The sequence below is a fragment of the Halichoerus grypus genome, chromosome 8 (genome assembly GCF_964656455.1).
Source record: "Halichoerus grypus chromosome 8, mHalGry1.hap1.1, whole genome shotgun sequence".
Lineage (NCBI taxonomy): Eukaryota > Metazoa > Chordata > Mammalia > Carnivora > Phocidae > Halichoerus > Halichoerus grypus.
In genome coordinates this window covers 130955904-130972542 of record NC_135719.1, presented here as the reverse complement: position 1 = coordinate 130972542, position 16639 = coordinate 130955904, and the positions used below count along the sequence as shown (strand labels likewise).

Sequence of the window (16639 nt, the reverse complement as noted above, 5' to 3'; positions counted from 1 at the left end):
TTATTATAATTTGCCCTATTTGTTTTGCAACTTGAGGTTTAAAACTTACATAACTGGGTACTTTCGATAATCATAAATATAAAACTTAGGCTTTCTTTGGCCCAGAGAAAACTACATATGAATATTTAAGACCCTGTATGCCTCCATTGTGTATGCTTATCTCCTCGCCAGCTACATACTACTTCAGTTCCAAATGTCAGTTGAGTATTTCCCAAGGGAGTGCTGTGACACTTTTTAAAAGATGCCCCTGTCCATCCGAGTTTAGGTTGAATTTTAGATTTTTCTCTTTCAGGTCTCAAAACAATGATTATCTTTGTTCTGTGACACTCCAGTAATCTTAAGTGTATTTTGCCACCTGATCCCAATATTGCTGTTTTACATGGTGGTTGACTTTCCACCATGGCATCTTCCTTCTTTATTGGGGAGGGAGGTTACCAATGAAAAACTACCCAAAAAGTGACCTACTTTTAATTTTAAGAAGAAGAACTACATTAGTCATGTGTTCTATCATAAACTCATGGAACAGATGGTCATAAGGTAAGTCACCAAAATTTAATTCTAGATAAATGTACTGTTTCCTCTTTTTCAGCAAATTACTGAAGACCCCCAAATCTCTGAAAGTCAGTATTACATTTAGCCTGCTGGGAAGGAGAATTTTGAATTGAAAAAATGCAAAGACATTTTTTGAATATGCTTGTAACTCATTTCTTTGGTAGTCATTTATTCTTGGCTGTTTTTTGGGGGGTTTTTTTTGTTTTTTTTGTTTTTTTTAATGAATCCTTTCCCTCTTTTGTCTCTGGTTTGCAGGGCAACCCAGTCGGACAGAGTGGACTCGGAATGGCTTACCTCTATGGGAGAGGAGTTCAAGTTGTAAGTTTTCCGTCTTAACATTCTGACTTAAACAAGCAGTCAGCTGGTGAGGTAGGGAAGTATAACTAGCTAGCTTCCAGCCGGGTTGAAATCCTTCCTTTATGTCTAGAGCTGAACCTTTTCCTGTTCTCTGAGTACCCAGCACCCTCCATACTAACTGCCTTCTTCGAATGGCTCTGTCTCTGACACTTTCCACTAAAGATGTGAAGCTAGTTCGCATTCTGTCTGTGCTGTCTGCCCTACCTATGCTTCCATCTCTCCAAGACTTCTCCCTCCCTACTTCTTCACTCGAGCCTGAGAAAGTGCTTGTCCCTCCCATTTAGAAGGACAAAAGCTTTCTGTTCTATTCTTTGCCCTTCTAGCTACTACCTCTCTTCTCTCCAGTCCGTCAGTACAAAGCCAGGTTTCTCCAAACAATGAACTATATTAGTGGCCACCTCTCACTCTTCAGGTCTCAGCAGTCAGGCTTCTGCCTCTTTTAACTGCTCTATGCAGGTCACCAGTAACTTCCCAAATGTCAACACCTATTGACTTTTTGGTTCTATGTCACTTGAACTCTTTCTTCCCTGGAATTCTGCAAGTTCTCTTGGTTTTCCTAGGCCATTGCTTCTCATTCTTCTGTACTACTTCCTCATGTTGGATGCCCCGAGATTCTCATTGCTGCCCTCTTCTCTATGATCTCTCCAAGTAAAATGTATTTAATTTGGGCCTGCAATGAAGAGTTAGGTTTAGGATTCCAATCTGTAGGTGTTCCCTGGCACAGAAGACAGTAGTGTGTTCTCATGTTGATTCCTTCTAGTCATTTTAGGACACTAAAATTCAGTAGTGATCTTTGCTTTAATTTTTCTCTGAGGATAGTTATGATATTTGAAATCTAATAATCAGATAGTGCTTGATAAGCTACATAGGAAAAGAATGAATAAGGAGAAAATAATTTTCCTTTTTTAATGTTAGAAAAATTGAAGTTTAAAAAAGATTTGTTGGTTAATAGGAAAGATAAGAGTGTTTCTTAAGTCCTGGTCTTGTGTTCCAAGGTTTCTCCAAAGAACCAGAACTAGCGTTGTGTAGGCTTTCTGAGAGTGAACATACAGATTGTTCACAGTCTTAAATATATTAACCCCTCTGTGACATAGACTACCATCTGTATATTATAAAAAAATTAGAAGGTAGTCTTTTTAATGGCTCTTTGAGAATATCTTATATGTGTTTTTTTAACTCTTTTTAATGAATGACTAACTTCTGAGTATATCAACCTTTTGAGTTTTCTCATCATGTGACCATGTGACCTCTTTTCCTACAGAATTATGATCTGGCACTAAAGTATTTCCAGAAAGCTGCTGAACAAGGCTGGGTGGATGGGCAACTGCAGCTTGGCTCTATGTACTATAGTAAGTAACATTGGCATTAAACGCTGTGTACACCGACATCTAAATTACTAATTTTCCACCAGATGCCACTGTGATATATGAGAGCTCTCACATTCTGGCTGATTAATATTCTCCCAATTCAATGATTGTGCATCTTGTTTTTCATTGTAAATTATGTTAATCTGTATAATATACTAATCTGCATTAGTAGGATTCACATCTTTCCTGAGTAAGAATTCTGAATTTCATTTGATTTTACTCATTATTTAAGGCTTCTCTGGTGCTTCAGCTAAATCTTCTTTAAGACTATTTCTGACCTTTCGTGTGATTTTCCTTACAGATGGCATTGGAGTCAAGAGGGATTATAAACAGGCCTTGAAGTATTTTAATTTAGCTTCTCAGGGAGGCCATATCTTGGCTTTCTATAACCTAGCCCAGATGCACGCCAGCGGCACAGGTGTGATGCGATCGTGTCACACTGCAGTGGAGGTAAGGGCTTTTCTACTGACTTATACACAGGAAATTAATTTTCTCAAGAGGAAAATCTGTCGTTTTAATTCTGCTTTTTTTGCATGATTTTTTCTCAAGTAGAAACAGACTCAACCTATTAGTTTTGATACACTGAGGGAAGACTCAGGGCCTGTGTGTCACTGTCATGCTTCTTTATCTCATGTGTCTCTCCCCACTAGAATCCGCATCTATGAGGACAGGTGGTGTTGTCTGCAGTTTCTTTAACACCTAGAAAGCATCTGAAACAACACCAAAAAAGTCTGTGTTGAATGAATGTTGTAAAGGGGAATGCTGCTGTCTCCCAAAGGGAACTTTTCCTTTTAGCTCTTTCATAACTGGCACTTCACAGTGGCATTTGATGAATGCTTGGCACAGTTTCCAAACTGCTCTGTGCTTCAGTTTCCTTGGTTGTGAAACGGGGCCCTTAATAGGACTTACCTCATGGAGTGGCCCCCATGACCTCATGGGAGCTCTGAGGGAAGCTCTGTGCCTGCTGTGCATAAAGCAAGCACTAGAACAGTGCCTGGCGAGGGTAGTGATACGTAATTGTTTACTGTTATTTTTATAAACCTCTTCTAAAGACTAACTGAAAACTTCAAATAAAATCCCGGACTTGTGTATGTATTTGATAAAGCTACCAGCGATGCAGAGAGGTGGCCCCACAGTCACTTACAGCCAAAGTGCAAAACTGATTTTCTGGCATATGTTCCTTATTTTGTTACGGGTTTTTTTTCCTCCTGTTCTCACAGTTGTTTAAGAACGTCTGTGAACGAGGCCGCTGGTCCGAGAGGCTTATGATGGCCTATAACAGCTATAAAGACGGCGACTACAACGCCGCCGTGATCCAGTACCTCCTGCTGGCCGAACAGGGCTACGAAGTGGCGCAGAGCAACGCAGCCTTCATTCTCGATCAGAGTAAGGTTCACTGCCGTCCTGCCTTGCCTTTAGAATACAGAGGCTCACGTCGGGTCACCTGTTCATGCTTAAAGCGAAAAGCCACAAAGAAAAACTTCTTTATTGTTGTAAATTGACCTTAACAACACGTGAGTAATTTCCCTCAGCTCCCTAAGCCAGCCAAGTTAGTGTTATATGTTAGAGTTGACAGTAGAAATCGATTTGCCATTTGTTTCACAAATCCATCTTCCAAAATACAGCAGATGTAACAACATCGTTTTTCCAGCAGTACGTAGGTCCGTAGAGGCAGCTCAGTAGTCAGTCTCCTTATTAGTTCTGTGGATACAACATGTTGCAGGGAAGTAGTGTGTCCTGGATAGAGGCAGTGATTCCTTTGAACTCGGTATTTTATTCTAATACTGGTTTAATGTCAATACAGTGCTTTTTTCATTTAATATTTGCCATATCCCAATTCTTGTTTAAATTATGTTCTACATAGCCACTCTGGCTTATAAATGAACCCTAACAGTCTAGTGCCTGTCTTTCTTAAGTGCCTGATCTGTATTTACTTCATCTTCCTCATAGGGGAAGCAACCATTGTGGGGGAGAACGAGACTTACCCCAGAGCTTTGCTGCACTGGAACAGGGCCGCCTCTCAAGGTGAGTGACCACTACCTTCTAGGGAAGAGTTTCACCCCGGGACCTTTCTTTACTGTCTCCGTTTTGTTTTCTTACCTCCCACAAAAAACTAAGTAATGTCACTCGTCAACTTAAAATTACGCAGACAGACCCACAATATTGCTTAACTTGTTTGCATCATGATTTATTTATTTTTAAAATGGCAATTCTAGTCTCTGGGTTTCTAAATTGAATTGTGAGGTCTTTGTACTGGACATTTATATCATGTTATGGTTTACTATTTGATTTTTAGTGTGAGGCCAATATTCTGTGTAAAATGAGAATCGAATAGAATATATAATAAAATACTAGTCTAAAACCCCTTTTTTTGAGTATTTCTTTCTCACACATACTCCTTTCAACATTGCCTGGCTGTCCCTTCTTCAAACCCGAACAGTGGTCCAGTTGAACTACTTTACAGTGTAAATGGCAGATAGATTAGAACATGCTCATTTTGAAGAGTATTATCATGAAGTAGGGATTACCACCCACCTTGTTTTACCTCTCCCTGACTATTACAAAGCCTTCCTCAGAAGAGCAACACCTCTAGTTTAAGTCTTTATTGAATTTATAGCTTGGTTGAAGGATTTGTTGTAAAGTTTATGTACTACAAATTAAAATTCCGTTTTATGTAAGCATATAAACAGGAGGAGAAATAACAGTTTGGTCTGTTTTAAACACGCTTGACTTATTGGCAGTTCTGCATTTAATTTTTGTTCAAGGCTATACCGTGGCTAGAATTAAGCTTGGAGACTACCATTTCTATGGCTTTGGCACTGACGTAGACTACGAGACTGCATTTATTCATTATCGTCTAGCGTCTGAGCAGCAACACAGTGCCCAGGCTATGTTTAATCTGGGATATATGCATGAGAAGGGACTAGGCATTAAACAGGTGAGTGTGGCTTCAAAACAAATGTTTGAATGGTGTAACTGATTTGGGGGAATCGTCTACATTTTTATAGAAAATAGGCTTTCTTTGGAATGTGCTCAGATTTTAGGTACTAAGTTATAAGACAGTTTTGTAATATTTCAGAAGCCCATCCTTGCATCTCTTTCATCATCAAACACACACTGCTATATTTAAGATAGTAAGCCAAAAACATTCATTAAAATGGAAATGCAGTGCTGCCTCGATCAGTAACTCCTTGCTTGAGAAACTATCTGTCCATCTTCAGCCAAATTCTATTGTTTCTAAATTATTTCAAAATAAATTAAGATGTTTGCTACTGATAAATGTATTTCTGAGTCTAATGCCTTCCTAATACAGTCTAACATTCTTTAGACCTATGGTCTTATTTGCCTCTATGCCCTTAAGAGGATTTTGAAAAGCTGTGTGTTCTCCTGTACATGTTTAATTTGACATTAAAAATTATCATCATAAGCTCCAAAGTGTCTAAATTCTAGCTATTTTAAGCACCAACACTTTATAAAAAATGACTAAATTCCTCTAAATACCAAAATTTTAATATAATACCCTCATCATTAATTTTTTAAATACATAGCAAATTTATTAAATAAAAATGGTATCTTTTCCTTTTCTTCCTGAATTCATATTTTCAGTCCATTATTCCCATAGCATCACATACTAATGTAATGTTTTTAATGCTTAGATATTTTACTGATCATTTGATCATACTTATCTGAAACAAAGTATGTTAAACTCAAATTTTAAATTTTATTTCCTATGATTATAGGCTCTAAGTGTTAAGAAAAGTTCATGAGATATTATTAGTCATAGTTGGTTAATTATCAATACAGTGATGAATAAATCAACATAATACTACAAATTTCACAAAAATTTTACTTTTGTGATTACTGAAAATGCATCATTTAATGAGATGAATGCAGCATCTTTTAAAAATTAGTTTAAGCATCATTGAGTAGATTTAGCATTAATTTCATTTTTCATTTTTATAAATGTATGACTGGAATCTTGTTCATATAAACAAGTATATACGAAAGGGAGGAATCTTATAGCAAGGTCACTTAATTCTTTAAACTGCTTTAGGGTTACATGCTGTCTCTTTTGGGCTACTGTAACAGAATGCCATAGATTGGACGGCTTAAATAACAGGATTTCTCACAGTTCTAGAGGCTGAGAAGTTGCAGTACATGGTGGCAGCGGATTTGGTGTCTGGTGAGGCCCTGCTTCCTGGGCCAGAGAGAGCTGTCTTCTGGCTTTTGTCCTTAACCTGAGGAGAGAGCAGGAAAGGAGCAGCAAGCACTTAGAGACTCTTTTAAGGATGCTAATCCCATTCATGAGAGCTCTGCCCTTGTAACCTCATCTAATCCTGGTAACCTCTCAGAGACCTCATCTCCTAATCCCAACCATCGCAGGAGGGAGTAGAGTTTCCACAAAGAAATTTAGGGGGGACGCAAACATTTAGTCTATAACGTGTGCCAAAAATCAGAGTGATCTGTCATTAAAATTATTTTCAGTAATCTGTCACTGACAACTTAGTTAGGTCCCCCTTCAGTCTTGTTGAAAGCAAGGAGTTGGAAACTAGAGACTTGCAAAAGATGTATTTATTCCCTGGTCACTGGAGTCATTCACTTTCTCAGTTCCTGGGTGAAGTGCTGAAAGGCTTTACCAAGATGTATCAAATAACTAATTATATTCCTTACTCTGTCACTTAGAGACACTTTATTGACCTAATGTGCTTAATGTGTTCATTTTCATTTTGCTAATGCATTGTTTTTTGTCCAAGTGCCTTTTATTTTACCACATTTGAATATTAATTTTTTTAATTCCCATATGTAAATTTTTATATTTTACATTTATATTAATATTAGATACTTGAATATAGTTTTATCAAGACTCTGGAACTGCAGGCAGAGTGCATTCAGCTTGGGGAGGATTCTGCCATGTTACCAAGTTACTGAAGCCTCTCTTGGTTGTCAGACCAGTCAGCCAGATCAGACTTTGCTTCTGTCAACAAGTCTGACTTCACTTTTTTAATTCAAATGAAATTAATATGTGTTTGATGACTAACACAAAGATTACACATAAGTTATGGTTTTTATGGGATACACTTCATTATAATTTACTAAAAGCAATCAAAATTAAAGTAACAGAACTCTGTTTTTGTAATAGATTAGAAGCCGAGAAAATTAATCGGTGTGCCTTCTCATAATTTAATTTGTAATGTAATGTATAGCTTATATAAATTCTTGTGAATAAAGACTATGATAAAAAGCATAGTATTTCTTCAATAAGAATGGGGGTAGGGAACTATGGGATGCAACTTTTAAGAATAATTAATCATGTATAAAAATCAGAATGATTCCATTAATTTTTGTAAGACATTATGATCACCTTTCCCTATTTCTTCCCATTTTTTAAAGAAAGAAGCATTCATACTACTAAAAACTATTCAGTTCAGCATCTAGTACAGTTAGAAAAATATTAAGGATTAAATGAGGATTGATTATATGGAATAAATGATTCAGGATGTAATTGATAAGATTTAATCACCCTATTAAATCATCCGCACAGAAGTCAATGTTATCACATAAAGTTTGATCCATGATCTTGAAAAGTGTGGCAGTCCAAAAAAAAACTTGTTACACTTTTTTAAAAACCAGACTAACTATACTTTTAGTGTTAGTAACAGAAGAGAACCTTCTTTTTAACTAATGACACACCCTAGCAATAGTTTAGGGAACAGCTGAAAGTAACTGCTTATATTGAACTATGTGGAAAAAGTCCTTTTTAATGTTAACCTTTCTTTCCCATGTCTTATGGAATTCTTTCCTTGGAGCTTGGTTGTTCTTTGACAATAGTCAGGGCATAGAAAAAGTGAGGTTGTAAAATGAAAATTTCACAACGTCCCACTGTGCCGTTCTGCTTCTATCTGCATGCAGAACACTCCAGTCTGGGCCAGAATTCATAATGACTTCTTTCACCTTTTACAGAAATATGTCTAAGGCAGGGAAACGCAGAATGGGTTTACTATCCATGCAAGTACCCTCTGAGAAATCATGAGCATGTTACTAGGTTTGAAGATTACTGTTCCAAACTGAAACCAGAAATTGCTTATACTGACTGAAGTTTTAAGAAAAATTAAATGAGACTTAGAGGTGGCCCCCGGAAATCTTAAGATTGGCCTGTGTTATGCATAGGGATGCAGCTGTATGCAGCACATCTGCACAGCAAATGGGATGTCAGGCAGGAGGAACATGAGCTAAATCTTAAAATTTTTCAGTTAAATTTTTCAAAATTAAGCAGTTAGATAATTAAAGAAATATTACCCAATTACAGGTTGGGTTTTTCCTTTAGGTACGGGAAATTTTGAAATGAAAACTTGAAAGGTAAAATAAATCTTCTAAATATATAAACTGATACCTGAATGTATAAGCTAAATAATATTATTTTACTTATTTTAACAAGAGATGAATTTTGGTTTATTGCCTATATTCTAGGATATTCACCTTGCGAAACGTTTTTATGACATGGCAGCTGAAGCCAGCCCAGACGCACAAGTACCAGTCTTCCTAGCACTATGCAAATTAGGTGTGGTATATTTCTTGCAGTACATACGGGAAACAAATGTAAGTGTTCCATGCCTCTTTTTTTTTTTTTTTAAGATTTATTTATTTTAGCATAGCATGCGCGAATTGGGAGAGGGGAAGAAGGAGAGAATCCTCAAGCAGACTCCCCGTTGAGTGTGGAGCCTGACGTGGGGCTCAGGCCCAGGACCCTGAGATTGTGACCTGAGCCGAAATCAAGAGTTAGCCACTTAACTGACTGAGCCACCCAGGCGACCCTCCATGCCTCTTGTAATTAAAATACAAATGATGTAAGCTGCTCAGTCCAGAGGTTTGTATCTAAAAAGTTTGGGCAGAGGGGAGGAGTGTCCTGCCAGTGTCTGGTCCTATCCCTTTCTCCCCCAGGTGAAGTACCAGGAGATTGCACCGGGTGTGGGGTGAAGGTAGCCACAGAGCAGTACGTTTCCAGGTAGCCTTGGGTGGTGGCTCCAGGTGCTGAAGCAGTTTTCATTGACGCAGGCGTCTTCTGGTTTAGAGAAAACTGAGGCCAACACTTGGCAGTTTGAAACCGTAGTTAACTAAATTCAGTAAACAGTAAATCAGATGACTGCCCGGCAATGACTCAGCCCAGTCCCTTAAAAAGAGAATTTTTAAAAAGGGGAGAAGTAGAACCTGAGAACCTGCCCAGGCTGTTGTACTTCAGGTTCTTCTGCTGGTGTAAAACATGTTTAAAGCACCACTAGAACTTCGTTCTGTAAAAATACCTTGAACTACTTAATTAAGCTAACCCACCCAGATAAGAGGTGGGTTCCCTATTCCTTTCAAAACTACTGACCTAAGTTACCTGTATTTCTGGGTAGGTGCTCTTGGGTTCTCCTGTTTTACATTTGCTTTACCTCTACTTCCTCATAATACCTGATGAAGTATCTAACTCCAAAAGTCCTAAAACATATGCAGAAACAAGGGCTATTTAACTTGAATTCACTCCAGACCAGGATAGGATATTTCAACCTTTGGTTAAGATCTTTTAGGACAGGTTGATACGCCATTTCAGCATTCGATTCCAGAACGGGCTTTTCCTCCTGTGTGACACAGATGTAACTGGAGTCCATGCTGCTCCTTTCTGCAACCCTGTCCTGTGCTGCCGAGGGCCTCCATGCATGGTGCTCTGGCGGACCGGAGGTGTCGGGCTCCGTCCCCCTGGTTGCTTACACATTTGTAATGGCAAATTTATAGTTGCTTGATAGCATGAACCAGGCATGCTGTACCCTCCAGTAATGGAAACAGTCCTTGTTCCTTTAATTGAAAAGCTAACAGCGTGGCAGCCTGCTGTTTCTCTCTGTCAGGGCTATTGCAGACCCTTGTCTCTCACAGTTTGTAGGACTAAGAAACTGCTGATTATAGTCCAGGATTTGGTCATGCATTATTCGATCTTTGTTGTTTTTTTAATACAGAAGTATAAAGAAGACAATAAAATGCTCCATAATCCTACCACGTAGATATTCCAACTAAAAAAGAGAATGATAAGAGTGAGAAAGTCAGATGGTACAGAAAACACAAAATCTCCTATCACAGGTCCCACCCCAGGAAACACAGTTAATAGTTTCTTATAGTCTTTTTCCAGAAAAATTTAGCAGCTGTACCTACAAATATATATTATGGGGACATTTTAAATATAACTTTATTTCAGTATAAAGGATTATACCCCATGTTTATTTCCTCCGTAGGTAGGTAGCAGTCCGAAAATATCAGGAATGACTTCTCTTAAGTGACACTAAAACGAAGTATCATAGATGAAGAACATAACTTTTAAGTCCAAATTCAGGTGTTAAAGATTTAGTGAAATCCTATTAAAAAGCATTAGTCATTCAGCTATTAAACGTTGGAATTCCTTCCATCATCAGTTACACGAGAGAAGACGTGAAATCCCCTGCTGTCGTTAGAACGGGGCTTCTCAGCGGGGGTGCCGTCACAACTAGGTGGCAGGCGTGCTGAGATACGATCATTCCCCACCTTGGCTCTCCACTGTCCCCAGTATTCCTTGCAAATATTTTCTGTGAAAAATGGTAGGAAATGAGTGGGTTGGATTACTGATGGAAAGGAACCCTGTTAGACACTTTGTATCACCGACTGTTACAAAACTCAGTTCCTGAGACATGTTATTTTTTGAGTTTCAGTTGAAGGCTTTTAAAGCCACTTTTTTTTTAATTGCATTGCGAAATGTTCCTAAAACCAATGACTTTAATAAGTTCTGTATTCATCTCTAATTTGCGATGTAACTTTTTTCCTAGTTCCTTCTCTGACATTCTGGTGATCATAATGATTTTTATATTATTCTCGTTAAGATTCGAGATATGTTCACCCAACTTGACATGGACCAGCTTTTGGGACCTGAGTGGGACCTTTACCTCATGACCATCATCGCACTGCTCTTGGGAACAGTCATAGCTTACAGGCAGAGGCAGCACCAAGACATGCCTGTCCCCAGGCCTCCTGGGCCCCGGCCGGTGCCACCACAGCAGGAGGGGCCACCAGAGCAGCAGCCACCGCAGTAACAGCCACCGTGTCCAGCCTTGGTCAGTGACAACCAAGGAAATTGTTTGTGGAGAACACTTGCATTGGATTTAGGACTTCGGATCAGTGGTCACCTCCTGGAAGAGGCACAAGGAAGCATTGAATTCCTAAAGCTGCTTAGAATCTGATGCCTTTATTTTCAGGGATAAGTAACTCTCACCTAAACTGAGTTGAATGTTTGTTTCAGTGCCGTATGGAATAACAACTCTCAGTGGCCCCCCCTTTTTTTTCTGGAAACATACGAGACACTCAATGTCTGCCGTACCCAGCTGTCTTTCTTGGGTCCTTTCGATCACTCTCTCAATGTGCATAAGTTCTTCTATCAACCACCTTTAAGGTCTTGTGCATCAACACTAAAAACTGATCACTGTAAAAAGGAAAAAACAGTTAGTTGCAAGTTTAACCTTAACATGTTTGAAAGTCTGAAAATAGAACTTGCCTTTTAAGTAAAAAAAAACAAAAAACAAAAAAACAAAGTCTTCAGATCGTTTCAGAACTGCAATAACTGAGAAACTTTTACCAATCCACATGCAAGTATACATATTCAACATATTGGTTATTTTAAAAGGGAAGGCTGGGAGGTTTCTTATTATTGGTGATTGTCATACTTTCTACCATACGTCTCTCCTTCAAAGACTGAAAGGCGTGTTAAAGAGTTTGATGTGAACTTCACTTCTCTGGAATGGAATATATAAAACATTGTGAACTGACTTCTTGAGCTAACATGTGAATTTGCCCCCACTTACTCAGTGTAATTTGCTTGTTTGTTTTGAATATACAGAGCCTTGATCCAGAAGCCAGAGGATGGACTAAGTGGGAGAAATTAGAAAACCATATTAAAGAACTCTGGGTGGGGTACAGAGATGATAGACACACTCTCCCGAAAGATGAAGCATTTGTTCCCAGGATTTTACTTTGCATTTCTTACTGCAAAAGAACAGATCTCACCCTCCTGAATTCTTTAGATTTGAAATATTATTGCCAGGATGTGGCATACAGTGACTACCATTATAAAACTGAAACTCAGAGAATTTAAGATGCATTAAACTCAGTGGTTGAGGAAAGCCAAAGCCTGTTTATACTGTTCAGGTCGATTTTTACTTCTGCAGTTTTCTATTACAGTAGAAAGTCAGCCACTTCCTTAGCTGTCCTATGCACCACCCTCCCACTGGTAAATGTAGGAAAATCAAGGCTATGACACTTGAGAATTGCCTGGTTAAATAGTGTGGAGCACAGCAACAATACAAAGAAAATCGAGGACTTCACATATCCTGCAAATGAAGAAATTTAAACTTAAACCGAATTTGTATTTTTATTGTCAGATGGTGGTATTCACCAGCCTATGTCTAGTCTGAGACTACGTTGGTATCTGAGCAGGCTTTCTATGCCTCCTGACCTCAGTCTGTTTGTAGTAACCTTTCTACTATTTTTTCCATAATCCCTCATCTGCCAGAAAACTTGAAGAGCTTATTACCTGTAGAGTTGTAAGACTTTGGTTTTTGAAGTTGGGATTATATTTAGAACTAGATTTAATGAGTCTGTAATGAACGTGAAGGCTTTCAGTGTGAAGTCGTACACTCTTTGTGTGTGTTTTAGAGTATTATGAGAAACCTGGTAAGCAAACTTTACTCCCACATAATTGCTTCCAAATTTGAAGAGGTGGCCACAGAACCATATGTATAAGAGCATATCCGAAAGGTAGGAAGTTTGACCCTCCAGAGCGTCCTGTTGCTTTGGGCAGCTCTTAACTAGAAAGATGGGTTTGACCTCTTACGCAGAGAGAGACTTGAGTGCAGTTGGTACAATATATTGGTCTTCCCCACTGCCACTTCTCCCCACCCTTCGAAGATGAGTAGAGTTCACGGGAGCGGCCACGTTGCATTTCGAAGGAACTGTCTTAATGTATTTAAATGTTTTAAAACCCTCCAAGATGACTGAACTTCCCTTTCTCTCCCTCTACCATCCATCCACCTGATTTCTCCTTTAGCCACATTTTTTATCTCTAGCTTTACCTCCCTCCATTTGCGCTTTGAAGAGACATTTCATAAAGCAGCGTGCACTACCTAAAGCCAGATGGGAAGGCGCGGTCGTGTTCTTCACGCAATAACAAACGTCCTGCTAGGTTACCACTACTGCCCTGTCCTTTTTACTACTGATATTCCACATAGCCTCTTCCTGGCTTGTTTCCACCACCTGCTTGTCCCCTGGGTCATTTGCTCCAGGAAATTTGAACAGTGTATTTAAAACAATTTCGTTCTATGGCTTTGTGACTTCAGTCCTTACGACTGTCTCAAAATACTTTGCTCCCTTTTTCTTCTCTGTTCATGGGACATAATACCTAGGCAAGTAGGAACTGGGTTTGGTGTTTCTCCTAAAATAATGCTCAATACTTACCTAATCAAATGGCATCCATTTGAATAAAATGACAGTAACTAAAGCTAGTTAATGTCAGTGACATTAAACTAACTCCGGGATTCAGGAGTTTTAATGTTAGAATTTAGAGTTAGCAGATTGAGTGCAGCTTCATTTCTCTGTGGTAGCCTGTCTCCTGACCCCTTTAGCCTGTCTTCCTGCCTTTGAAGGTGACGACAGTAATACTTGGCTTCTATTCTCCTCTGCGTTTGGTTTGTGGTTAGTCAACTGTTTTCAGAGTTTTGAGACCATCTGTTTGCTTCTATTTTATGTTACAAAGGTAGCATTGGTGTTTGGGTTTTTTGTTTTCTTTCTGTATTTGAAATTTTTGTTTCTGTTTTCTGAGTAAGGCTTATCTTATTTTTGGTTAATATTCAATGGCACAGAAAAAGTAAAAGCCTTTTTTTTTCCAAAATTCATTATTTTAGCACTTGAATGAGATTAACTTTGGAATCATTTACCTTAATACGCTTGAGGATTTGTTACCCTTGTGCATATAAGGTTAATTTGTGAAAGTTTTACTGCTAAGCTTTTCTAGCTCTGTACCATTGGGAAGTTGTAGAAACTTCTACTGTGATCTGACCATGATCGGATGCTTTATTTAATTAAGGAGCTGCTGTTGCCTCCAGGAAACTTAAGTATTTTGTATAGGATTTTTTTTTTTGGCTTCATTTTTCCCTCCTTCCTTTGCTCCTTACATTTGTTCTTCAAGCCAGCGTTTTGGAAGTATGCATGCAAGCCTGTAAATGGAGACCACAACTCTTCATGTGTGTAGCATGTGTATTACTGTCTAGCTCCATCTGCAAAAAACTTCCTTTACAGAGGTTTGGACTAATGTTTCACATGCACATTTCAAAACAAACAGTGTCAGATAAACAGCCCCTTTACCTGCCAAGAAGAGCAATGTGGGCTACTTTTGCCCCGATGACAGCTAGTATTTGTTCTGGAAGTGAATTTAATATGTGTTGCACAATATTATGACTAGAAGAATGCAAGAAATAAAGTAAAAGAAACTTCTGTTTTCATGAAAATCTTTTTCCTCACTCATTGCTCTCCCATATAAATGAAAAATATAGTTTCTGAACACCATATTGTCTGAGCCACTACCTGATTTTTTAAATGTGTGTAGTCCTTGAAGCTAAATTTCTCCTTTCACTTCGTATTTCAAGAAAACCTAAAATATCCCAAGTAAAAATGATTTTTATTTTAAAGTGACTATTTACAGAAGCAAAACTCCCAATTCTGTGTGTATGAGAAGGATGTCCTGGTCATGTGCAGGAAAGCCTCTCACATGCACTGTTTTTCCTATCTGGAATGACAGATAAGCTGACACTAGTCTCTTTGATTTTAAAAAAAGAAATCATAATGTCAATACGATCAAGGTATAACCACTATCAATATTTAGGAGAAGTTTAAAAAGACCATAAGCTGGCATTGGAAGGAACACCATGGTAGACTTTTTTGTAAATTTATTTTGTATTTAATGAAATACGGTATAAAGGCTGGTGAAGTGTAATATAATTGTGTAAACAAATCCTGTTAATAGAGAGATGTACAGATTTGTTTTGTACTGTATCTTGAAACTTGTGAAATAAAGAATCCACCTCTGGTTATCCCGTATGCCATAATGTGCCATGACCAAGCACCTTTCCAGTCAGACTTTTTTTTTTTTTTTTATCTGAATGATTACATTTTTGATGGACCTTTCTGGAATTTTAGAAGCTTCTGGGAGCATTCATTTGGGGCAGTTTGAATCCATCTTTCATTTACTTTTAACTCTCCAAATTCAGATTTTTATAAGTTGAATTTTGCCCTAGGGACAATATGAATTTGCTAAGAAATGTTACCTTTTTTTTAACATTAAAAATCCCCACAATAAGTCTAGTTACCATCTGTCATTATAAAAAGTTATTACAATATTATTGGCTATATTCCGTATGTTGTACATTATATCCTCATGACTTATAACTAGAAGTTTGTACCTCTTAATCCCCTTAACATATTTCACCCTATTACCACTTTTTAAGTAATCTCTACACCCATTGTGGGGCTCAAACTCATGACCCTGAGATCAAAAGTCATGCTCACCGGCAAAGCCAACCAACCAGGTGTCCCTCTATTACCACTTTTTTAAATCTCTGAGGTCTTTGACTTGAATTAGCCTGTGATATATAGTGAAATGTAATCTCAAGTTTGTTTAATTCATTGCCTTGTCCCAAAAAAGTCTTAAGAGAGGGCTTACAGAGCCACACACAATGATAAAGTTTACATGGATTAAGACGATTCTAGGTAAAGGGAAAGTGAAAAACAACATTAAACCAGGAGTGACCTTGGCACATAAAATGCATGTTAGGCTACAAATCTGGCCCTAACTTCCTAGCAGCCAACTCAAAAGGTAAATTGAGCTAAAATGTTCCAACTTTGAAGCATCAGATCCTTGGATAAAATGTCTGGATGATGCAAATTGTGGCAAGTGAGAAATCGGATCTCAAATGTTGCTTCTGGGAGTGCAATCAGCCACCCCACATGACCTTGACTGACCCTGGCTATAATTAATGTGGGGAAATTGGACATCAGAGCTGTAACATCCGCAGTTCGACCATTCAACTTGGGGTTGGTGTGATGCCTATTTATCACTTAGCCTCTTTCTGAGAAGTCATTAAAATAAGTTCTCGGTCTGCAACTGGATGAGAAACAGCCTCTCTCCTTTAACTTCCTTTAAGATAGTAATTTTGATTGCTTATACTAGCCTTGACATTTGCTAATACTATGTAACAGCATATACGTGAATACATGCAAGTAAATAATTAGAAGTAATTTCTGTAGTAGAAACCATTAAAAAA

At 38.2% G+C, this 16639-nt stretch overlaps 1 protein-coding gene across 1 annotated transcript in view; it reads left to right on the top strand.

The window, feature by feature from the left end:
• The window catches only part of SEL1L (SEL1L adaptor subunit of SYVN1 ubiquitin ligase), a 56566-nt gene extending 41157 nt beyond the window's left edge, over positions 1-15409 (top strand). The window contains exons 14-21 of the mRNA XM_036080167.2: positions 808-870; positions 2171-2258; positions 2578-2726; positions 3497-3662; positions 4227-4301; positions 5042-5214; positions 8745-8873; positions 11156-15409. Of these exons, the coding sequence (XP_035936060.1) occupies positions 808-870; positions 2171-2258; positions 2578-2726; positions 3497-3662; positions 4227-4301; positions 5042-5214; positions 8745-8873; positions 11156-11365 (1053 nt within the window). The 3' untranslated portion in view covers positions 11366-15409. The remainder of the gene's footprint in view (positions 1-807; positions 871-2170; positions 2259-2577; positions 2727-3496; positions 3663-4226; positions 4302-5041; positions 5215-8744; positions 8874-11155) is intronic.
• The last annotated feature ends 1230 nt before the right edge of the window (positions 15410-16639 follow it).